Source organism: Arvicanthis niloticus, chromosome 7, assembly GCF_011762505.2.
Source record: "Arvicanthis niloticus isolate mArvNil1 chromosome 7, mArvNil1.pat.X, whole genome shotgun sequence".
NCBI lineage: Eukaryota > Metazoa > Chordata > Mammalia > Rodentia > Muridae > Arvicanthis > Arvicanthis niloticus.
The window spans coordinates 38,147,146-38,171,221 of NC_047664.1; the positions used below are offsets into that span (position 1 = coordinate 38,147,146).

The 24,076-nt window shown below is 44.4% G+C and overlaps 1 protein-coding gene across 2 annotated transcripts in view; it reads left to right on the forward strand.

Moving 5' to 3' along the window:
• Nucleotides 1–752: 752 nt before the first annotated feature.
• Nucleotides 753–24,076, forward strand: part of Maea (macrophage erythroblast attacher, E3 ubiquitin ligase) — a 36,511-nt gene continuing 13,187 nt past the window's right edge. The window contains exons 1-2 of one of the 2 annotated variants that reach the window (XM_034508946.2): nucleotides 753–906; nucleotides 22,913–23,095. In XM_034508946.2, coding sequence (XP_034364837.1) covers nucleotides 838–906; nucleotides 22,913–23,095 — 252 coding nt within the window. In that variant the 5' untranslated portion in view covers nucleotides 753–837. Of the gene's footprint in view, nucleotides 907–9,806; nucleotides 9,827–22,912; nucleotides 23,096–24,076 lie in introns of those variants that run through there. The other variant, XM_076938282.1, reaches the window with a different exon arrangement.

A 24,076-nucleotide genomic window follows, 5' to 3' on the forward strand; every position in this document is an offset into this window, starting at 1 on the left:
TGCCTTAGGGGACAGGCTGCTTGTCTGGTCCTCGTGACTCGAGCTGTAGGGTGCAGCCTACATTACAGATAATTGCTCTCACCAGGGGGCCCTGAAAGATCTGCGTTGCTTAGTTTTTTATTAAAAAGATATTAACTGATCATTACCGTTGCTCCAGGAATCCAATTTAACTACAAGTGTAGGTCGGGGACTGGCCACCTCTAGGTGCCTTTCGGACCCAAATCAAGGAGTCCTCGCCTTTTAGCAAAAGCCGTTTTCAAGTGTTCCTAATGTTATTACTGGCAGGAAAGCCCAGCGGCTCGATGGCTCCTCCCTGTCCTGTTCTATTGTAAACATTCTTTATCTTTTATTGGGAAGTCGGCTCCTGGACTCCAGGGCTGTTAATCTGCGAAAATGGAGACGAAGTAAAGTAGTTCCCCGATGGCAAAAACCGCACCAAGAGACCACCCAGAGATGACAGCCACCAAGCGCTAAGACAGGGCTTGTGACCACTAAAAGAGGCGACTTTGGAGGTGTGTGTGTGTGTGGGGGGGTGTTGCGATCCCTACGACAGCCGTTCCAGCCCCAACCCTCGGAATGTACATGGCGCCGGGATATTGGCTCTACTAAGCCCGCATCTGCGGCCTACGCCAGCGGACAATTCAATGAGGAAGCCGCTCTCTAGAGCTGTCGGCGATTGGTCAAGCCCGTGAGAGATGACTGGCTCTGGACTTCTTCCGCTCGGGCAGCCCGGTGACACGATTGGTGCAGACGCATAGCCGCTCCGCCTGCTCCCGCGCATAGCACGTCACTATCCGGCGTGCCCCGTACCCGCCTCCTCCGCTCGGCCGGCCCAAGATGGCGGTGCAGGAGTCGGCGGCCCAGCTGTCCATGACCCTGAAGGTGCAGGAGTACCCGACCCTTAAGGTGCGTTCTAGGCGCGGCTAGGGTCGCCACCGCATCTCCGGAGAGGTCGAGGTGGCGCAGGGGCTGGGTCGGTGCCGGAGTCGCTTCTGGAAGGACTGCACGGCCGGGGGCGGGGTCGGGGGCGGTGGGGCTGCGGCTCTCCTGCGCGATGGGCAGGGGCCGGGGCCTCCCGATGGAGCTAAGGGGGACTTCTCGGTGTACTGTGACCTAGATGGCGCGGGGCCACCGGGTCAGAGGGCTTCCGAGGTCCGGGCAGCGGGGCCTGAGCCCTGCCTTGCACCCAGCCCTCAAAGCGTAGAAGCTGCGGGCCATCCAAGTGCGGGCAGCGAGGCCACGGCCCAAACGGCGGGCACTGGAGAACTAGGGGCCCTGGACGCGGAGGTGGGTCGCGGCGGCCCCCCGGCGTCCTTCCGGAAGCTCGGCCTGGGGCGTGGCGGGCATGCCTCTGGTGCTAATTAGGGGGCCAGTGGGGAGCACTGGCGACCCAGTGGCACCCTGGGCGTCCCCATAACTCCAGCGTAGCTCCTGCCCTTGGTTTCCGGGGCGTGACCTTGGGTGGTCGCTGCGCCAGTGCGTTCCTTTAAGACAAACGTTCATCCCAGACGGAAAACTGGTAGTGGCTCTTCAGTTACTAGAGGGTTTGATGGTACCGGATGGACTGCGGTGAAGCACCTGGGAAGAAATCCCTCGGAGAAAAAATTCTGTCGTTCCAAGGAAGGCCAGCCGAGCCTCCGTGTTCTACATTCCTTCATTCCTTTCCTGAGGTCTGGGCGGCTTTTCTTCTGAATCACTTGGCACCTCATCCATATATGTGGTGACTGAGTGGTCTCTTGGTGGTGGGTGGGTAGTTTAGCCAAGGTAGAACTACAGGATCTAGGCTAGACTGCCATTGTGTATGGGAGGCACCTGACTGCTGGTGTTCTCTTGTCAGATGTAAGCCCTAAGGAGCACTTGTTTTCCCCCCGAGGGTGGAGTGAGTGATCGTATATTGCGCAGGGAACTCTTGGCATTCCCTGGAAGGCATGTCTTGTCATTGTCCCTGTGACATCTGACTGCTCTGGAGTCGTTTGTCTTCACAGGAGGGCAGAAGCAGGGCCCAGCTGCTCTTCTTCAGTAGTAGGTGAGCAGCCATATTTGATTGATGTTTTGTATCTTGTGCTTTATTTGACCAGTGAAGGGAGCAAACATCCGCAGTCTTTTTGCCAGATGTTCAAAATGTATGGTTTTTGAAGAGTAGGAGGAACTTGTGACAGACCTAGGCCTTGTGCTTGCTACTAGGCCTTGTTCATGCAAGGCTAATGCTCTGCCACTGAGGTACACCCTCTGGCCTTGGTTGGTTTTTTGTTTTGTTTTTGTTTTTGTTTTTGAGACAGGCTTCTGTAGGCCCTGAACTCTCAATTCTCTTTCTACTTCCTCACGAGCGAGCGCTGGGATTACAGGCCACTCTTACCAGTCCTGTGGTTTCCTGGCACTGTTGGATTTCTGTTGATTGACAGATGGAAACCCTGAAGCTTATAGTGGTCTGTGCTTGAGGACGTCTGTCACTGGACCTGTAACCACTGACTTTTGGGCCTAGCCAGGACCTCCAGGCCTGTTGCAAGGAAGTTGCTGTGGGAGAACATGGTTATTTGTTCTAGCTGGTGAATTTGGGACCCATAGACAGAAAAGGTTTCAGAGCTTCCTCCCTCCCTCTGGCTTACTGAATGCATTAGGCAGTGAAATGGATGGTCTGTCTTCTGGTGACCAAGAATGCGCTTTGCATTCCAGAGCTATTGCACAGCTTCTGCTGAAAACGATTATGTGGCTCCTCATGCAGGTACAGAGAGGTGGTGGTGTCATTTAAACAGAGTCACATGTCTCTCTTCTCTCTCTCTCTCTCTCTTTTCATTTTGAAGAATGATACTAAGCAAAGTTTTTGTGAGTAGAAATGTTACTCACTCCAGGAAAAAGTAGCAGTTCTCTCTAGGTCCTGCAGACCTCGCCTTAGAACTTCTATGCTTTGTTGACAGTGTGTCTTTGCTTCAATAATGTTTTTCCTTTAAATTCTTGTTGTTTGGTTAGTTTTGTTTTTTGAGACAGGGTCTCATGTAGCCTTGGCTGGTCTATAACTCACTGGATAGCTAAGGATGACCTTGAACTTCTGATCCTCCTGATTGTCTCCTGAGTGCTGGGATTTCTGGGGTGTGCTACCACACCCACTTTATGCAGTGAAGGAATCAAATGCAGGACATTCTGCATGATTGGCAACCATTCTGCCAGCTGAGCTACATTCTTAGCTCCATTTCCTGTACTTTTTCAAGAGTAATTGATGATAGGGATTTTATATCTCGATCCCGAAGTGTTTGTTGACAGAGAATCAATCAGAATGCCTGGAGAGATGTATTTGTGGGCAGTCCTTAGGAGGGTATGTATGGCCTGTGGGTTGGGGTCCCTCCCAGAGGTGAAGACTGGTGGCTGGTGGGCTCCTAAAAAACAGTGGAAGCTGGAGTATACCAGACAGACTTTTAAATTTTTTAAGATTTATTCTTTGGAAATTTCATAATTTGTATATATTATCAACATAGTCTTCAGATGTACAGGCTTGGTAACTGGCAGGTGGGCTTAAGCAGTGGACCTAGATGTCTGTGTTTGCAGTCTCAGGCACCTGGCAGCCTCTTTTCCTGTGAGGTGGCACACCCTGACCCTGGGCATGGCTCTTTTCTGTTCCTATGTTTCCTCCATAGTGGTGGCCTGGCTCAGGCTTCTTTATAAGCCTTGGAACCTTTCAGTTTCATTATCCCAGTAGTATCCCTAGCCTCTGCCCACCAGGTGTAGGAGTATCCCCAGAATACCTCCAGACATTGCCAGGTTGCCTTGGATACAGAGTCACCAGCATGACGACCTCTGGACTGAATGTTGCTTTAGAGGACTTGTTTCTGTGTTTTTCAGAACTCTGGTAATGTGGTTCATGAGACATCTTGAATTCTGACTGAAGCCTTTTTTTTCCTGTTGGAAATCTGTCTGGTGCCAGATAGAAGGTGACAGCCCTTTGAGGCAAGGGGAGACTGGGATTCGTGGCCCAGCATCATAAACTTAGATCGTTTGTTTGAATTATTTTTTAAGCTTTGTTGTTGTTACAAAGGGAGTTTTTTTTTATTCTTTAAATTAGTCTACTGAAGAGATCATTCCATTAATATTTCTACTCTTTTTTCCCCTTCAGATAGCTGTAGCCTAGTGTTGTGCCAGCTTCTCTGCTTGCCACCAAAATCAGGTGGCAACTGTCACTGTCAGGACCTGAAGATATTGGGGTAGCCAGCTCTGGACCCCATCTTTCTGAATCTCACACCCTGGTGTACCTTGATCCTCTTTGGAGCCCAGTCAGGTTCCCAGCTTCCACAGTTCATTCCCCCCCGCCCCCCCCCACATACACACACAGAGAGAGAGAGAGAGAGAGAGAGAGAGAGAGAGAGAGAGAGAGAGAGCGGGAGGAGAGACAGAGAGAGACAGAGAGAGACAGAGAGAGAGAGAGCGCTACTGGTGCTCTTCAGAAGCCTGGGTGTAGTATTCTCAAGCATAATCTTTCTTGTCCTTGAAGTGTTTTACAGAAATACTTCCTTGCCTTTCCTGCCTCGAATTTGATAACAGACTGATTGACCAAATACTGCTTTGAAAACTCACAGCCTGAATTACCACAGAGAAAGTGTGAGTGCCCATTACATGCCCTGTATTAAACTTCCAGAGCAGTTTTGCAAACCTGATCTTGGCTAGATTGGGAGGATCAAGTATGAGAAATGCTAATAACCATAAAAGTTTGACTTGGAACATGCACACACTGCTAGATGGTGGCTATAGTGGAATCCTAGAATAGATGAACCTTTTGATATGCAGATTTGAGCCAGCTGTTGTCAGTATGCAGGCTCTATGATAATAAGTATGCTTGGTCCACTCTTTGCCCTCTTAGGTACTTAGTAAATTGTAATTTTATTCGATCACCAAACCCTGCCACCTTTAAACACTGTGTGTTTTAGTCTGAAGCAGCCTTCTTTCTCTTCCTTTTAGACCCTGCCATTTGTCGGTGGGCCAGTCTGAGTTCCTTTTGTTCTTTAGGACCTGTAGCCTGATACATATGTTCTCCCCCCCCCCCCCAATCACCTTGCCTTTGATTTGTCGGACATTTGTGATGTGTGTCCTATTGGCATACCTCTGTCCTTTTGAAAGGTGGATGCCTACTGAGATTAGAAAGTACAGTCTTGAATACTTTGATAGCTGCTGGGTTTTGTTTTTTCCATGTTATTATCTTAAACAGATTTTGAGTTAGGAAAACAAAGTACTTTGTAATACCTGTGGTGGGTGGACCATGATAGAGGCACTGCTAGGTTGAGGCACAGAGTGGCAAGGGGCTTGAACAGGGCATATCCAGGAGGCTGCATTACCCTTGTAAAACCCAGGCCTCAGAGACAAGGTCTTGGCCTTGCTGTGATAGAAGTTGTTGATGAGTTTCCTATCAGACTTTGAGGACCCTCAGGTGTTAGGAAAGGTACTTGTGAATGTCCTCTTGGAATTTATACCCTGCCTGAGGAAAGCATTTAACCAGTGAGTGTTTAATATATAGATCTGTTAAAAATAACCAGGATGGGCGATATGGCTCAGCAGGTAAAGGCACTTGCTGACAAACCTATGACCTGATTTTGATCCTGGAAGCCTTGTGGTTGAAGAAGAAACACAATTTCTAAAAAGTGACCTCTGCTTACATGGCCTTTGCATATATACTCTGACACTCATGTTCTCCTACACATATACAGACATAAAAAATAACTTTTTAAAAAGATACTAATGAAGCCAAAGTGAAGTTGAGTAGTGGAAGGGGACTGGGCTCCTTTGACTGACAACCTCAGCTAGTGATCATGGAAATAATAGCTGGTTCTGTGAAGCCATGTGGACTGCGCAAAATCTTAGCTGACCTTGCCTCAGAAGGCACATAGGCCAGCAGGATGGAAATGACTGGGAATGACCTAGTCAGTGTGTGAGGCCTGTAGGCCTAGAAGAAAGGAGACTTGGCAGCATCTATATCCAGTGTGTGTATCCATCTGTGGAAGTCCCATGACTACCACTAGTCTCATGGGGCTCTCAGTGTCACAGAGCTCAGGCTCTGCCAGTGGTGGTGTAGTTGCTACAGAATCTTTAGACATAGGAACCATTCCTTTGAAAATTTGAAAAGAAGTATTCACTGTTGTAGTAACTGACAGAATGTGAATGGAGAAAACACTGGGCCTGGCTTTACTTTTCTGATTGTGAACCTCTGGTGCTACCCAGTACCTGCCTCTGTCCCGGGCTACCTTCCCTCCTATCCTGTTGTTTGTTTGTTTGTTTGTAGGCAATGTTTCTGGTCCTGGCTGTCCTGTAACTTGCTGTGTAGACCAGGCTGGCTTTGAACTCAGAGATCCACTTCTGGCTCCCAAGTAGTGAGATAAAAGGTGTGCACTGCCACGCCCAGCCTCTTCCTGCTGTCCTTTTATATACTCTTTCCTATTCATCTGTCTTCTTAGACCTTTACCAGCTCTGTTGTCCATGCCTGTCATGACAGTTGCGGGTTCCACATGCCCCGCTTGAACTCTTCGGGCATTTCCTTGTGTTCCTTCCTACTTTCCTATTGCATTTGCCCAGCTCCCACCTTACTGGCGTGGCCTGTCAATCTGTAGACAGCAGCAGCTGCTGCTCCCTCTACCTTCTACTACTTTCTCTTTCACACTACTCTCCCATACCTTTCTCCAGGATTTCTTCATTCCTTTCTGGGTCGTCTATAGGTACCTTTACTGTTTCTCCACAATCTGGAATCATTTAACTTGCTCTTTGGTGTCATCAGTTAACCTTGAAAGGTGGCCTTTAGTGCTTGTTCTCAGACTTCCGCCTTCAGCTAAGCTTCTCGAGCTTTCACTCATGTAGTGGCTACTACAGTGTATGCTTCTTTGGTTATCTGGGAGGTAGGTCAGGAGTGCCACTTGCAAAATAAACAATAGATTCTGGCCTTGAAGCCTCAGACCTACTCCTCACTATCCTAGTTGAATACAGTATCTTCTTGACTTGTTCCATGGTAGGCTACAACCCCTAGGTTGTCTCCCTACCCTCTAAACACACATGAAGTCACACCTCCAAGTCTTCTGTCCTCTTGATCTCTAAGATCCTTAGTTAATAGTAGCTGCTGGGAGACAGGCTTCATGTCTAGCTGGGATGGTTGAGAACACTGCTATGCCACATGGACCAGTTTCCTTCAGGGCATCTTTCCAGAATCCCTGTGGAACGTTTATAGACATAGACTGGCCACATCTAGACAGAACCTGGAAATACATAGCCCATTTGTAGCCTAAATAAAAAAGAGGTTTGTGGTCATTTCTTACCCCCTTTTTGTTTTTAATTTTTCATTTGTTTGTTTGTTTGCTTGCTTGCTTGTTTTGAGATAGTCTCTCTATATAGCTCTGGCTGTCCTGGAAGTCACTATGCAGACCAGGCTGGCCTCGAACTCAGAGATCTGCCTGCCTCTGTCTCCTGAGTGTTGGGATTAAGGGCATACACCTCTGTATCCTCCCTATTTATTAATTTGTAAAGGTTTTTTTTTTCTTTTTTTTTCTTTTTTTAGTTAGGTGTGTGTGTCTATGTGTGGGTATGTGCTTATGAGTGCAGGTTACTTGAGAAGGCCAGAGGTGTCATCTCTGGAGCTAGAGTTGCACTTTTAGCTGCCTGGAGCCGGTGCTGGGAACCAAACCTCAGGTCCTCTTGGGCAACAAGTGCTCTTAACCCTTGAACCATCTCTCTAGCCTCCCACCCCCTTCTCTGTTTTTGTTTCTTTATAGTATTAACAATTAAACAGAATTACCTACACTTGTGACCTTTTTTCCTCTTATCTTTCTATTAGACATCACCTTTAGAGTATATTTTGTTCACTCCTGTATCCCTGCACATCCAAGTACCTGGCACACAGTCATGATAAACAGCCATTGGCCAAATGAAATTCTCCACTGTCTGGTTGGAAAATTCCTTAAAACTTAGTATCACTTTTGTTCACTTATTGGACTCTAGCGTGCTTTTCTAGGCAGGCACACCCCTTTTTTGTTTCCTTTAAATCAGTCTTCTAACCTGCTTGTGCCTGACTGCAACATCAGCCTCCTGTCCATGCTGGTCCAACATTCTTACTGATAAAATCCAGCCTAGAGTCAGCCGTCTCTGTGGATTCTGCATTGGACCAGCAATTGCTCCACTTCTCAGAGCCCTGATGTCTCACTTAAAGGGCCCCTTGTATCTAAGAGCTGTTTCATGTATTGCTCTTTTCATTCACCTTAAACTCCTGTGCTTGTACCATTCCCCGTAGGCTGTGCTCATGGCTTGGTCTTCATTTGTGACCTGTTTGTCTATACCCATTGCCTTGTTCCAGTGACTAGAAATAAGTCATTTTCATCCCTCATAATTAAAAAGATGTGCAAATAATGGCTGCCTTCTAGTTATCCAATGAGCAAAGCATCAGGTTTTCTCTAGTTCTGAGAACTCACATTGCCCATGGCCATGCTGTTGCTGGGCACCCTTATAGGGCTGCTCAGCCCCTTTGACCACATGTCATTCACAGCAGCCTGCTAACAGGTATCCTGGTGTTCATCTTGACCTGTCGGAGCTAGTGACTTCTCTGTAGTCTTGAGGTGCATTCCTGTTTGGCTTCCACGGTAGTTAATTGCCTGGCTTTCCCAGGCTCACAGCCAACTTTCATTCTTCATTATTGAACTATCTGCAGAATACTGGAACAGCACCCAAGCTTGACCCTGGTAGCTGTGTTCTTGGTGATCACATGAATCTTGTGGACTAAAAGGATTCTCTATCCACATGGCTGATACGCCCTAGAACCCTGCTCCAGGAGGCTGAAAATCCTTACCTTGAACTCTGTAAGGTGCTTAGTTTAACATGGGTAAAGTGGAATTTTTTAAATGATTTTTTTAATTTTAATTTTTATGTTCATTGGTGTTTTGCCTGCAGGTATGTCTGTGTGAGGGTGTTGGATGACCAGGAACTAGAGTTACAGACAGTTGTGAGCTGCCATGTGGGTGCTGGTAATGGAACCTGGGTCTTCTAGAAGAGCAGCCAGTGCTCTCAACCACTGAGCCATCTCTCCAGCCCCTAAAGTGGAACTTCTGAATCTCTTTGTGTTGTTACTTTTGAAACAGGGTTTTGCAGTATATGGATAGGGGAGGAACTCTTGAGATCCCATCCTGTTACTGAGGAACTGTTGGCAGGTGATAGCTGCTGCTGGGGGAAGTAGAATCATTCTTCTTTATAGGTGTGGTAACTGGTAGCCCAGGCTGGCCCTGAATTCTTCAATCTTACTGCCTTGGATGCCTGAGTGCTGAGTTCTGCTATCTTGGTTTAGGCTTCAACTTAATTGCCTTCTCCAAAACCAACTCCTACTCCACCTTCCTCCTACAATAAAGGGCAGCCACTGGGACCAGAATTTGGAGGAAGCTTTGACCCTACACTTATTCTTGGATGCATTTTATGAACATCTGAATGGGAGCCCCTACCCTGTTGCTTGCTACTGCTGGGAATGGGTGTGGTTTCAGCTCTGCCAAGTGGATGTCCCCCCTCCCTCAGGTGGTTGCTTGTTCTACCCATCATATCCTTTTGCAGATAGCTAACAGTTCATAGGCTATATGGTTTGCCTGGTGGTTCCTTAAGTAAAGGTCAAGAGTTTTAAGAGGAGTCAGCCCAGCTCTTCATGATGCCTTTTCCTCGACTACTACAACAGCAGATGTCCCTCTCAGCTCTCTGTCCTATCTCCTGGCTTCTCATTCATGTCACATACTGAAATGGCAATTCTGCTTCTTTCTGCCTTTTCCTCCTACAGCCAGTAAGTACTTCATCCACTGCACTGTGTTGCTCATGGAAGCGCTGCTGAAGGGTAAAGGTAATTCTAAGTATTATACTGGCTATTCTACCAGTGCAATGGCATAAGGCTCAGAGAACATCAAGAGGCACTCATCAGCACACAACAACATGATTATTTGCAAAAGACCTGGAAGATCAAAGACTCAAACTTCCAGCATGGATGGGGAGGAACTCTTGAGGTCCCAACTTTTTACTCAGGAGCCATTGGCAAGCAATAGCTCCTGGCGAAGAAGCATTTTTCTTTGTAGGTATGCCATTGATAGGTTCCCCACTCTCCATTGGATGGCCACATGCCCATGCACATATGGACAGTACTAATTGGATTTACTAGGTTTGAGGAATGAAAGAAGAAAAAATAATGAAATTGGGATGAGTGTATTAGGGTGAATATGATCATATTTCATGTATGCACATAAGAAGTTCTATAAGATAATCTTTAAAGAGTAGTCCAGACAGAGTAGGGGTCATAGGCTGAAGGATGAGTGTATATAATGTGTCTAAATATGCTCAATGTGAGTGGAACAAAAAGCATCTGGGGAAGAGCAGGACAAAGCCAGTGAGGTGGACAGCTGTGCAGGCCCTCAGTAGATGCTGTCTGACTTCCTGCATTTCATATAGGAAGACAGGTTCCAAACATGCAAATTTTCACTAATATTCCCAGTCCTCATGCCCTCTCCAGATAGAAGATACATTTGACTCATCGTAGCTGGGCAGGACCCTGTGGCAGGCTCTGGCCAGTGTGCTATGACTTGGGACCAAGTCTCATTGCCAGGGCCAGGGCTTATGATGGCATGATTCTCAAAGTCATGCTAGCATGTCTGGCTTTATAGACCTTTTTGCAAAAGAGAAAACAACCAGTAGTTAAAAAGACAGAAAATACATTAGTGATTGCCCAGACTAGAAGAAATGGAATTATAGCAATATATTCGTGAGATTAAAAGCATGTTTTAAAAAGAGATTGTGATAATAAATTCAGTTTTCTGTAAACAAGAAAAGCTAAAAAAAAATCATAGTCACTAAATGAGTGAACTTTGAAGGAAAGTTGCTGCAAAAACAAAAGGCAAAAAAATATGAAGTAGAAGTTAGGTACAACTGATAGGAAAGTTTAGTGGGGAGCTGGAGAGATGGTTTAACAGGGGCACTTGCTTTTGTAGAGGACAACTGGGTTCAATTCTCGGTACCCACATGGCATGTAAATTTTATCTGTAACTCCAGTTCTAGGCAGTCTGCCCTCTGGTGACCTCCAAGGGCAAGCACACACATACTGGCAGGCAGAACACCCATACACATTTAAAACAACAACAAAACTTTAAAATAAAGGTTAGTGGTCAGCTGGCCATGTAGAAGACACTGAACTCAGCCAGTGAGTGCCTCTGTACCATCAGTGGCCAGTTGTATCTTATCCTGGGGAGATCTGTCCCCGACAACATGCCAATTGGAAGTGGCCAGGGTGAACCTTGGCTTGGCAGTGGTGATACTGAAGGAGCCTGGAAAGGGCACAGCTGTTGGAAGACTTGCATTAGCATTGAGTGTCTTGCTTCTGTGTGGAGGTGGTAATGATGCATGGTACATGTTGTGCATTGGACAGTGCTTTTTTACGTAGAACAAGGGAAACGCCAAGAAGAGCAGAACCCTACTCACCCCAAACCCAGGCTACTTTGGACCTCTGGTGGGCTCTGTGTTACCTACAGACTGCGAGTAAGCTCACTAGTGTGAGGGATCACTGGTGCATTAAGGCTTGCCATAGGTTGAGTCACTGAGTTGTGTCAAGGATGAAGACTTCTGACCACATGAGACTGGCTGTGGTGCCCTTTGGTGTCATGCCATGCCAGCTTTAGCAGAGCATGCTATGCTGCATTGTGCGCTGTCTGTGTGTTGCTCTGCTTGGGTTTTTCTCAAATGGACTGCTGGCATAAAAAGGTCTGCATGTGACCAGTGGCTTAAAAATGGACATGAAAGTGGGCCTAGGAAAAAGGAGCAATGATGTTGATGGCTCTTCTTCCACCTTGATCTTTGTCAGCCACATTGTATTATGGCTTCCTAGAATTAGACTAGAAACATGTAGTTTTTAAAAGTCCACTTGAAGTAGGGGTTTAGGCTGTTGCTGTCTGTCTTCATGGTGTGGCCATACCTGAGGCACAAGCATTGGTAGCACAGAACATCTGATTTGCTAGAGATGCCATTGCATGCCTCTCTGGAGCCCAGCCCCTCCTCAGAAGGTATGGTCGGCTTCTTAACAAATGCTTCGGACAGTTACTCTGAGGCTTTTTTTTTTTTTTTTTTTTATAAAGATTGATAAATTTTATGTGAATGAGTGTTTGCCTGCATGCATGTGTTTTCCTATGGAGGTCAGAAAAGGGAATAGGGTCCCCTGGAACTGGAGTTAGAGATGGCTGGGAGCCATCAAATGAGTGATAGGAACTGAACTCAGGTCCTCTGGAAGAATAGTTAAGTGCTTTTAACTTTTGAGCTATCGCTCCAGTCCCTTTGAGGCTTTTTAATTGTAAACAGTAAATGCCTCTTGTCATCAAAAAACAAAACAAAATAAAACAAAAACAAAAAGCTTCTTTTTTTCCTATACTGGTAGAAATGGCTAGAAACACAATGACAAGCTAAAGCACCTGTTTTTGGCCATGGCAGCAGGGGTGGGGAGTGTTCAGCAGATAATGTCAGAAAACTCAAAGCAAGTATGTGAGACAGCTTGAGGAAAAGAGGTCCTGAAGTACATGATACCATAAGAGAGTGCTGTACACGACACCATAAGAGAGTGCTGCTTCCAGGTGGAAGTGCAGCTGCTTCTTTCAGGTCTCAGCAAATCATGTGCACTTGACTGGCTTTCACTGTTGGAAACAAGGATGTTTGGTGAATGCAACAACAGCTAACTAGAGAGAGCCTGACTTTAAATAAGAGTTATATCACATGGGGGCTGGAGTGATGGCTCAGAGGTTAAGAACACCTAAGCTCACCGGGCAGTGGTGGCACATGCCTTTAATCCCAGCACTTAGGAGGCAGAGGCAGGCAGATTTCTGAGTTTGAGGCCAGCCTGGTCTACAGACTGAGTTCCAGGACAGCCAAGACTACACAGAGAAACCCTGTCTCGAAAAAACAAAAACAAAAAAAAAAAAAACAAAAAAAAAAAACACAAAAAAAACCACCTAAGCTTCCAGCCACCCACATGGTGGCTCACAGCCATCAGTAGGCATGCCCATGGTACGTGCAGGCAAAACACTAATATACATAAATAAGTCTTTGGTTGTTTGGTTGGTTTTGGTTTTTTAAGACAGTGTTTCTCTGTAGCCCTAGCTGTCCTGGAACTTGCTACGTAGACCAGGCTGGCCTCCTCAGGTCCTCCTGCCTCTACCTCCCAAATGCTTAGAATAAATAAATATTTAAAAAAAAAAAAAAAGAAAAAAAAGAAAGAAAAAAAAGTCACTGACTCCTGCTGCTGTCCAGATACATTGAGAGATACCAAGTATGTCTAAGTGTAAAATTTTAAATATTTGGCACAAGCAGATAAGGCTAAATTGAAACTCAAATATTGTCTTCTAAAGAATCCTTCAACTATAAACTAAGAATTGATCCAAATGCATAAGAAAGAATAGGACTTTTTCTGTCTGCACAGAGATGATGGGGTACAATGTGTTGTCAAAGGGGAAATGTATTGAGTTCAACTACACAAAGTACATTTTTATACCTAAAAAGTGATAACTGTAATGACCCTGTAATATGCAAAGGCAGTTATTTAAAACTTCCCAATTGCCTAGAAGAGCCCAGTACTGAATAGCTTTACTGGTGAATTCTATTAGACATTTTAAAAGGGAATACATCAACTCTACACAAACTTTTCTAAGAAATAAGGAAGAGGGGCCACTTTTTACCTCATTTTTGTGAGCCCAGTATTATCCATAGCAAAATCAGACAGTAACACATGAAAACCATAGACCAGTGTTCTTTATGAATAACTACATGCTAAAGCCCTCGGCAATATCTAAATCTAAGCTAGGTAATCCAAGCACTTGGGAAGTAGAAGCAGGAAAATCAGATCAGGAAGTCTGTGGTTAGTCTGGGCTGACACTCCTCAAAACACCAAATTAAAATTACCCCAGAAATGCAAAGTTAGTTTAACTTATGGAAATCAGTATAATGCACATATTATTGGAATAAAGGACAGTGACCACATAACCAACTAAATAAATTCAGAAAAAGCACTTGACAGAGTGACAGCTATTAAAGACAAAAATATATCAACTTCCTCTAAAAAAAAAGCATATTAACATAATACGTAATGATCAGAGATGAGAGCTTCCCCTAAGGTCAGTAACACAGATAGCACTCACCACTTACATTTACCCATGGCCTGCAGGTTGTAGCCAGTGCAGACAGACAAGGAGGCCAAGGCTTCCAGATCAGAAAAAAAGAAGTAAGACTGTAGCTGACATGATCACGGGCGCCTAACGCACATCAGCACACAGTTAGACTTCATAATAGTTCATCAGTGTTGCAGAGTACAAAAGCAGTATATAAAAATAAGCTGTATTTCTGTACCCTAGACATGACCAGCCCCCAAAAATGAGTAATTTTGATTTACTGTAGCACAAAAATAATACAACATGTACAAATAAGACAGTATTGTTCAGTTAGCATTACTTCCTGAAGTAATTCACAGGGTTACTGTGAGCTGCATCAAAATCTCAGCTGGCTCCTCCCAACCCCCAGAAATTGGCAAGCTGCTTGTAAATCCACAATGAGTCAGGAACCCAAACTAGCCCAGATAAACGTCATAAATAGTGGTTATAGAACTTGGTGTCTTGGGTTTCAAAACTCCTTATGGAGGTGTGACCAGGTGACATTAGCAAAACAATAGACCAGTCTACCCAAATTGGGGTAGGCATTTATTTATTTTGCATTGCTGAGGTTTGAACCCAACACCTTACAGTTTGAATCCAACACCTTGCTGAGTGAGACAGCTGGGTTTTCACATACAAAGTGAAGTTGGGTCCCTACATCACATCATACATAAAAACTAAAACTAAGTCCAAGAACTAGATGAAAGATCTAAAATTAAAAATCTTCTAGAAAGCTATAACAATATAAACAATAACTCTGACCTTGAATTAGTCTGGATTCTCAACCCCTGAGCACAAGCCTGGGTAAAAGACTGTTGTATGGGAAGCTGTGCGCTTGAGAAGACTGGTTTCGGAGAGTGTCCATCCCCATCCTAGGTAAGGGCCAGGCCTTGAGCTATGGCCTTTGAGAGCTGGTTGGATGGGACAGAGCCCCAGTGATGAAATTAGGGTTCTTAGGGTTTTGTATTTTTGAGACAGAGTCTCCTGCAGTTCAGGCTGATCCTGAAATGTGCTCGGACGCAGTCCAAGGATGATGACATCTTTTTAAGTTTTGTATTTTTACTTTAAACATACTTCTTTCAAGTTTTATTTTAACCCCTTGTTCTATTTGCCATTTGTTTGTTTGTCTAAGTTTGTTTTGGTTTTTGAGACAGGGTTTCTTTGTGTGGCTTTGGCTGTCTTGGAAGTTAGCTTTGCAGACAAAGCTGCCCTTGAACTCAAGAGAGATCCGCCTGCCTCTGCCTCCTGAGTGCCGGGATTAATGGTGTGCATCACCACTGCTGGGCCAATTTGCAATTTTTAAACGTTTTTAAAATGTTATGTGTATGTGTATGAATATCTTGCCTGTATTTCTGTAAGTATGCCACATCTGTGCCTGGTGTCTGTGGAGTCTAGAAGAGAGTGGGGCATCCTCTACAAACTGGATAGGGACAGTTGTGAGCCACCACACATTGGTACAACAAATGCCTGTAACTATTGAACCATCTCCAGCCCTCCGTATAAATATATGTTCATATAAATATATATATGCTCATTTTCACCCACTACCCTCTTAGTCGCTCTTATCCAATCAAATCTATCTTTTTAACAAGTCCTCCTACTTATTTTGTTTTGTATTTTTGTGAACCAGTGAGTTTAATTTAATTTAGAGTTGCTTGCCTGAGCGTGGGTGGGAATTATCTACTGGAGCATAGGCAGCCGTGGCTATACCCCTGAAGAGTGACACCCACTCCTGCAGCAACCTCTGATTGCCAGTGTAGGGCTTCATGAGCCTCTTCCCAATCCATGATGGAATACTAATGGGCCCCATCTTGTGCAGGTAAGCACAGCACTCTTACATTCTTTCTACTCCCTCTTCAGTGTTCCTGGAACTGTGGTGGGGGTGACACAGATGTCCCATTTAGGGCCCAGTACACAACAGTCATGTACTCTCAGCACTTTGGTCAGTTATGAGTCTTTGCTTTAACTGTTGCTAGCTACAAAGAGAAGCTTCTCTATCCAGGACTGAGAACAGTGCTAGTCTATAGTTACATATACTTAGAAGGCAGCTTGACAGCATGGCCGTTTAGCAAAACAGCTATAATAAGTTTCCCCCTAGGGAACCAGCCATAAACTTTTGACCAGGTTTAGAGTACAATGTCAATTCCTCCTGTATAGTGGTTCCAAAATCCAGTCAGAAAATGGTTAGTTATTCTAGCTAACATTCACACCACTATTGGAACAGTGGTCAGATCTTTCCTGGAAGGGGGCTGGTAGTGTAGCACATGGGTTCCACAGCTGAGTAAGTCTATTGATGACTGTTTTTCCTCTCTTAGCATGCAGGCTGTGTAGCACCTTCTAGCACTATGAAAGCTAGCCAGTAAGAAGGAAGCTTCCAGCTCAGTTCCATCTTGATTTTCAATTTCTGCCACCAGAGTATGTGGTATTTCAGCAGTGGAGTCTTACCATCCAATCTGATTGACAACCATGAGCAATGCCAATAGAGCCTGTATTGTTTAGGGACCTCTGGGACTTCCCTGGCCAACAACCTGGAGGTATCCCACATCTGGCACTGGAATTTTCATTTAATGACCTATGGCTTTGGGAGCAATATTATTCACCTGTGCAAAGTGACTGCCTTCAAAGGTGTTTTTTAAAAAGATTTTTATTACAGTGTTTAATTAGCTTACAAAATAGGTTTTCATATAACTTGTTAATACACACTTAGTTTTGGTTAACCCTGCCCTGCCCTTTCTCTTCCCCATCTCTCCTTAAACCTTTCTGCCTGTGTCACTTCCCAGTTGACTGCCATATCACATGTGTTCTACTATCAGCTGATCTTGAACTTCCATTCTCCTGCTCTCTGCCTTCTGAGTGCTTGAATACAAGCACTCAGGCCACCATGCTTGGTTCTGTGTGATGCTGGGGATGGAGCATAGGGCTTCGTGCACGCTTGTCGAGCACTGTATCTTTGTGCAGCACTAATCTCAACTTGGATTAATTTGGGCTTTTTTGTTTGTTGCATTTGCATTTTGTGTGCACATGTGTGGCCATGCATGAGTGGAGATCAGAACATCATTCAGTTCTCTTTCTATATTATGGGTTCCAGGTATCCAACTCAGATGATCAGGCTTGGGAACAAATCCTCTTACCCACTGAGCTATCTTTCTCTACATGCATACCAAAAGAAAATGTGAGACCATAACCACCAGCAGGAGGGTCTTTGCCAGGCACAGCTCTGCCAGTACCTTGCTCTGAGACTTGTAACCTTTTTAACTTCATATAGTAAAGATTGTTTGTGAAAGTTTCCTGAGATGACCAAAACAGCTGCTTACAAAATAGAAAGAAACATTTGCAAATCACGTATCTGGTAAGAGCTTGTATTTATGAAGAAGTCTTACTGTTGAGTAATAATTTAAATTTTAAAAATGAGCAAACATAGTAGATAAAGCCAAGATGTCAATCATGCAAGCTCGGGGACCTGAGTTCAGACCTCCAGCACCCACATAAAGCCATGATGTGGTAGCTTACTTATAGCTTACCTATAGTCCTAGAGGCTGAGACAGTATTCCAAGGCAACAAGCTATGTAGACTAGCCAAATTGATAAACTCTAGATTGGGCAAGAGACCCCACCTGGCCTGATAAATAAAGTAGAGAGTGATTAAGAAGACACCATTAACATCAGCCTCTGGCTTGTACATGCTGGTGCATGTGCATCCACGTGCATTCTACACGTGCATTCTAAAACCTAAAACAATTCAAAGGCTTTCTCCAGAAAAGATACACAGATAGCCCTTAAGAGCACACAGGCAAGTAAGTGCTCAGCATCTGTAGTCATCAAGGAAATGCAAACGAAAGCCACTGGGATGCACTGTGTCCTTCTGCTAAAATGGCTACAGGAGAAAGATGTGGAGAAGTTGTAAACCCTTAGACACCGTTGATGGGAGTGAAAAACAGTTGTGTTATCTTTTGAAACACCCTAGGTATTTATTAGGTAGTTGCTGTCCATACAAGGAACAAAAGCCTTACTCATAATGGCCCCAAAGTACATGTGGTCTCAATTTGTGTGCATAAACTGAGTTATTAACACAGAATTATGCATCCAGACAGAGCAGAACACTGGTTCATCATGGTTACATTGTGGATCGGTTTCAGAAACAACATTAAGCCAAAGGTCAGGAAAAAGTCCCTATATAATAACCTAAGGTTTCAATTGTGTGAAATTTCAAGAACAGACAGGGAGTCATGTCTGGGTGCTTGTGTCTTGAGGGATGGCCATGACATGATTATGAGAACACTCTTCAAGTAGATAGTAGTAATGACTTCACAGTCTTGCAATTACACTAAAACCTTTTAAGTAGTACCTTTTAGGGGGAATTAGAGTTTGTGAGTTATATAAATAAAAATAACATTCTTTTTTATTTTTAATTGGTAAGGGTTAGCTTTACTGACAGCTGAAAAAGGTACAGCATGACGAGATAATGCTGTTTGGCTGGGGTACACAGCTCTGCATAGTGAGCAGTTTTCAGAGTAGGTCTGTGGAGTGATGGGGTCAAGAAGCCAGGCTCACGTCACATCTGCTCCACATGTGGTCCTTGCACATCAGTTGTGTGAGTCCCAGACAGTGAGGAGTTACCCAGCACATGGTGCACTACCCTCAGTCAGGGAAGCTATGAACACTGGGAATGTTACATGCTCTGAGTAAGAAGACTGTTTTAAAGACATAGTATAAAGAGGGGGAAAACATAATTTGATTGTATATCTAAGTTAAGATATCTGGATTGCATTGAATTAAAATATATTAAGAACAAATTTTTCTTCCCCATCATGGGGTGTTGGCACACACCTTTAATACCAGCACTTGGGAGGCAGAGACAGGTTGATGTCTGTGAGTTCAAGGCCAACCTGGTTTACAGAGCAAGTTCCAAGACAGCCAGGGCTACACAGAGAATATGGAAAGGGGGGTGGTTCACTTCCCTGCCCTGCAGACAGCCTTGCTGTGTAGCCCAGGGCAGCCTCAAATTTATGATTTTCCTGCCTGTGAGCTGTGAGTAGCTGGGGTGACAGTCATATACTGCTGTGCCCGGCTTCATTTAACTTTTATTATGATAACGAATGCTGTGGGTCTCATGGTGCTTTGCTGTTTATAGACGTCTTACTTTATGATACTGGAGGGTCAAACCTGGAGCTCAGTTCATGGTAGTTAGTGAGCTATTTTTTTTATTTCTGTTTTCCAGTGTTGGTTATAAAAAGAAAGCAGTTGTTTTGCTAGTCGTGGTAGTATATGCCTATAATTCCAGCACTTAAGATGCCAAGGCACAAGGATTATGAGTTTAAGGACATCTTGGGCTACATGAAATTCTGTCTCAAAAAAAGGGCAAGTAGGCACTTGTGAAGTTTCTCTTTTCCTGACTGGGTTTATAATAATGGTAATGCCATGGACTTCACCATACTGTCTCATTTGTCCTATTTCCTGTGTCTTTTTCCCCCCCTCTTTCATTTCTTCCCTTTTGGTATATTGATAGGGTTGTTCTTTTGGTGTTTGTTTGTTTCCTTACAAAAACCATAGTTTGTAGCCACACCCAGTTGAGGTAAATGGATGCCTCACACATTGCCAGATGCAGCAGGATGTACAGTACCTAGAGGAATCCTGCTGTTGGTTGGTCTGTGTGAGAAATGCTTCCCAGGGAGCTTGCTTCTGTGAACACAGGTATGAGCCTAGTCTCTACTCCTTTATGCAATAGTAGTTGATGAGCATTGAACTGGGCAGTCTCTTCCTTCTTAAGGGTGGGTTACTGCAGCATCTGGTGGGAGTCTCTTTCCATGAGAAACTGCCCAACTTTGCCTAGAATTATTCAAGTGCCAACAGGGGTCAACTATTTCTCAGCTTGATTGAATTGTTTTTTGAACCAGAGTTCTCTAGAGAACCAGAATCCATAGGCTGTTTATAGAAATATTACAAATGGGAAATTGCCTTGTGGGAGTCTAAAGGCAGGGAAATTCCAAGATACCAGGCAAACCAGGGCATGGTGCATTCTCAGAAAAAAGAAGGTCCATGGTAGAGTTCTAATCCAAAGATCTGCAGATCTAAGACCTAGGTATGATAAGCCAGAAGACTGACAGCACAGCAGCATCCTAGCTGGATGCACATGGAGGTCTTGACTTGTGCGCTCTGGTTCTTCACCTGGTGGAATAAAACCCACACCAAAGAGGCCATCAGCTTTACTGAGAACTGGCTCACTGTCTCATTCAGGAACATACTCACAGAAATCCAAAGTCTTTGGCCAAAAGTCTGGGCACCTGTGGCCTGATCAAAGTGATACCTAAGAATAGCCACCGTCCATTTTCTCTTATATTTCCTGGTGACAAGCAGCTTTGTAGATCTTCCACATGTCATGGAAGGCTCGCTCTTTCTTTCTTTCTTTTCTTTTTTTTTTTTTTTTTTTTTTTTTTTTCTTTTTTTTTTTTGCTCTCTGACTTGTTTTGATAATGGGGGTTTTGCTATCTTAATTTTAATTGTTTTGTAGACATTCCATATTTTCCTTGGAAGGGGTTAGATGTGTACATTTCTAATGGCATCCTTCCAGTATTTGATTCTATTCTCTTTCCTTAGGTGGTTTTCTGCAGGGCAGAAATTTGGTTTTGGTAAAGACCATTAATGATGAGTTTTCTTTCATAGTTTGTGTGTTTAGTGTCATTTACAAAGCTTGTGTCCTCTTCAGGGTCATGAGTGTCTTGTTTCTTCCTCAGATGATTTACAGGAAGTTTCAGCATTATGTTTAGATCTGTGATCTGTTTCAGGGTGGTCTTGGTAGATGGATGAGGCATGGTTTGGTTTTCACTGCTTTCAGGGAGTTCCTAGTCCTAATATTGTTGCAAAAACTGCCATTTCCTTTGGCCTTGTGGTTAGACATATATGGGTGGGTGTTGGCTCTATTTGTGGGTTTTCCACCTTCCTTTGATCCAGATATAATCTCAGACCAGCACCTTGCTAAGGGGATCAAACGGTTAATAGTTATTTCTTTTGTTGTGGCTTGCTTTGGTATCTTGGTGGTGTTGAGATGAAATATTTTTATGCACCCCAAGCTCAAACACAGTGTTTTACTGCCTTGGATTTCTGAGTGCTGGAATCACAGACATATGCCACCTGCTCAGGTATAATAGTAAGTACTGATAGCAGTTCCTATTCTATCAAAGTGTTAGTTGGTTTCTTTTGCCTCAGACTCATTATATAGTCAGCGAGGATCAGATCTTGAACCTCTGATCCCCCTGCCTCCACCTTGTGAGTACTGGGATTACAGGTATACACCACCACTATGCAGAATCTGCTTTTGTAATGAATGGGGATCAGGGCCTGTTTATCTGTAGTGAAAGCACAGCTTAGAATTGTTACATATACAGTATGTGCTATTCCTTTCATGTACCCTGATGGTCTCTGGAACATTCTATCTGTAGAACTGAAGTTCTGCCATTAGAGTTTCATCATGCATCCTGCTTTTGTTCTCTAAGAGCTTGATTTTTTTAAGAATCTTGTTCAGTGGACTGCAACAGTTGTCATTTTGTGTTCAGCTCATCTCATTTAACATGTTATCCTTAGGTTTCATCCATATTCTGGTATATGGCAGGGTTTTCCATTTTAAAGCTGGATTATATGTGTATGCTGCATTTTCTTAATTCCTTTGTTTGGTGAACACTCAGATGGCTGCTGTTGGGATGTTGCAGTGAACATGTAAGCAAACATCCTGTAGAGATTGTGCTCCAAGAGTGGGCTTGCTGCTAGATGGGGTTGTCTGTTCATAGTAACCCTCTGGTGGGTCACAGTAGCAGCAACATCCCATTCTTACCAATAAGACACGTTGTGGATACATTTTGTGGTTTTGGTGTGATTTTGTTGTTGCTGCTTTGAGACAAGGTCAGTGTCTGGAACTTTCTGTGTAGAGCAGACTGGGTGTACAGTACAGTTAATATTAGCAGTACATGACAGTAGAGATATGAGCTGTGGCTGTAGCTTAGCCTGCAACAGAGATGGGACATGATGTTCAGGTATAGCTTACTTGTGTTGTGTTCACAGTCAGGTACCAGGAAATCAGAGAGAGGTGTGGAAAGAGAGATATGGCAGTGATCCTCTGGAAAGACAGAAAATCACTGTGACTTGACTATTTTCTTTACATATCCCTCACACTCTCATCTTCATGTAGGAAATGGGTTGGTTTTGTTTGTTTCTTGCAATTGGGATAAAACATTTTCATGGAGGAGAAATGTTAATGTTCATATGTAATTCCACATGAAATATGATGACTTCATATTAACCCTGAATAATGTGAAGCTTTTTGGACTCATCCTGACTGTCCTGCCCAGTGTGGTTCTCACCACTAGTTCCCCACTGGACAGATGGGAAGAAGCCCCCTTCCCTTAACTCCTTTTTGGTCATTTTTTAAACTGTTTTTCTACGTGAACTTTGGAGTTATTTTGTCCATAATGAGGTCCATGTTTGTGTGTGTGCATCTGTCTGTTTGTCTGTCTGTGTAAAGATTGTGGCACAGCACTGTTCGAGGACTAGGGCATCATGTGTCTGTCCATGTGTCAGCCTCCCCTCCAGGCTCTGGACTACCTCTAGTCGTCATATTTTGTGGGTCCTGGTCAGGGTGCTGTGAGATGGTTTTTTGAGAGCCTAGAGTCGTAGGCTGCCTGTGCCAGATGTGAAGGGGGCCCATGTGCATGGACTGTATCCACGTGTTGAAGATCAGGGCTGAAGTTCTTCCTGCCTTTTCTTGTCTAGGTGCCCTATGAGACACTGAATAAACGTTTCCGAGCTGCTCAGAAAAACATCGACCGGGAGACCAGCCACGTCACCATGGTGGTAGCTGAGCTTGAGAAGACCTTGAGTAGTTGCCCAGCTGTGGACTCTGTGGTCAGCCTATTGGATGGTGTGGTGGAGAAGCTGAGTGTCCTCAAGAGGAAGGTTTGTCCTCTGGGAGTGGGCCCTGGCTAGGAGACTTGAGACAGGCAAACTGAGGCCAGGATGTCCTGGCCTCATGCTGCTAGAAAGAGAACTGAAGGTGTCCTAAGTCTGACCTATGAGGAAGTTAGGGCTTGCAGAGACGGATGTTTCACCCTAGAACTTCCTGGCACTGTCAAAATGACCTAGCTCTGAGGATGATCCTTTGAAGACACAAATAGTCCTTTAAAACATCTTCCCAACAGGATTAGAGAACTCAGGCAGCAGAAGAGAATCAGCAGTCTCAGTCACAGATGGGAGTCGGATATAAGACAAGAGCAGAGGACTGCAGCTGCCTTGGAGCATCATCTGAACATGAGAAGTGACTTGGCAGATGACTTTGGGCACCCAGGAGAGTGGGGAGAAAACAACTTGAAAACCTGTAGGAAATAAAGTTTTAAAAAGAACGAGTGAAAATGCCAGATTAAACAACAGTTAACCAGGCTGAATACTCTGGCACACACCTTTAATCCCAGCATCTGGGAAGAAGAGACGATATGTTTGAGTTTAAGGCTGGCTGGTCTACATACTAAGCTCTAGTCTGGCTAGGGCCACATAGTGAGACTCTGTCACAAACAGATAACCAGGCTGGTGGTATTACCTCAATACCAAGACTTGGAAAGTGGTTCCAAAGAGATTGTATAGAATATGGTGTAAATAAAAGGACAAATATATTTATTAGAGATTATGGACTTCTGACATGGTTGCCCAGAGAAGGTAGAGACAGGACAGGGTGAATGATGGGGCTTGAAGTCGTGGCTTATAGATGTACAGCAGATGAAGATAAACTTACCTAGTGTGTTCTACAGTGGGATGGACGAGCTCAGACTGAGAGCAGCCTCAACAGTAGCCAAGGAAAGGGACAGAAAGTGATGGTGGTATTCGAGGAAAGAAAGCCAGTAGGGGCTTCCCTAGTGGTATCTTGCATTTAGTTACTAGCTATAT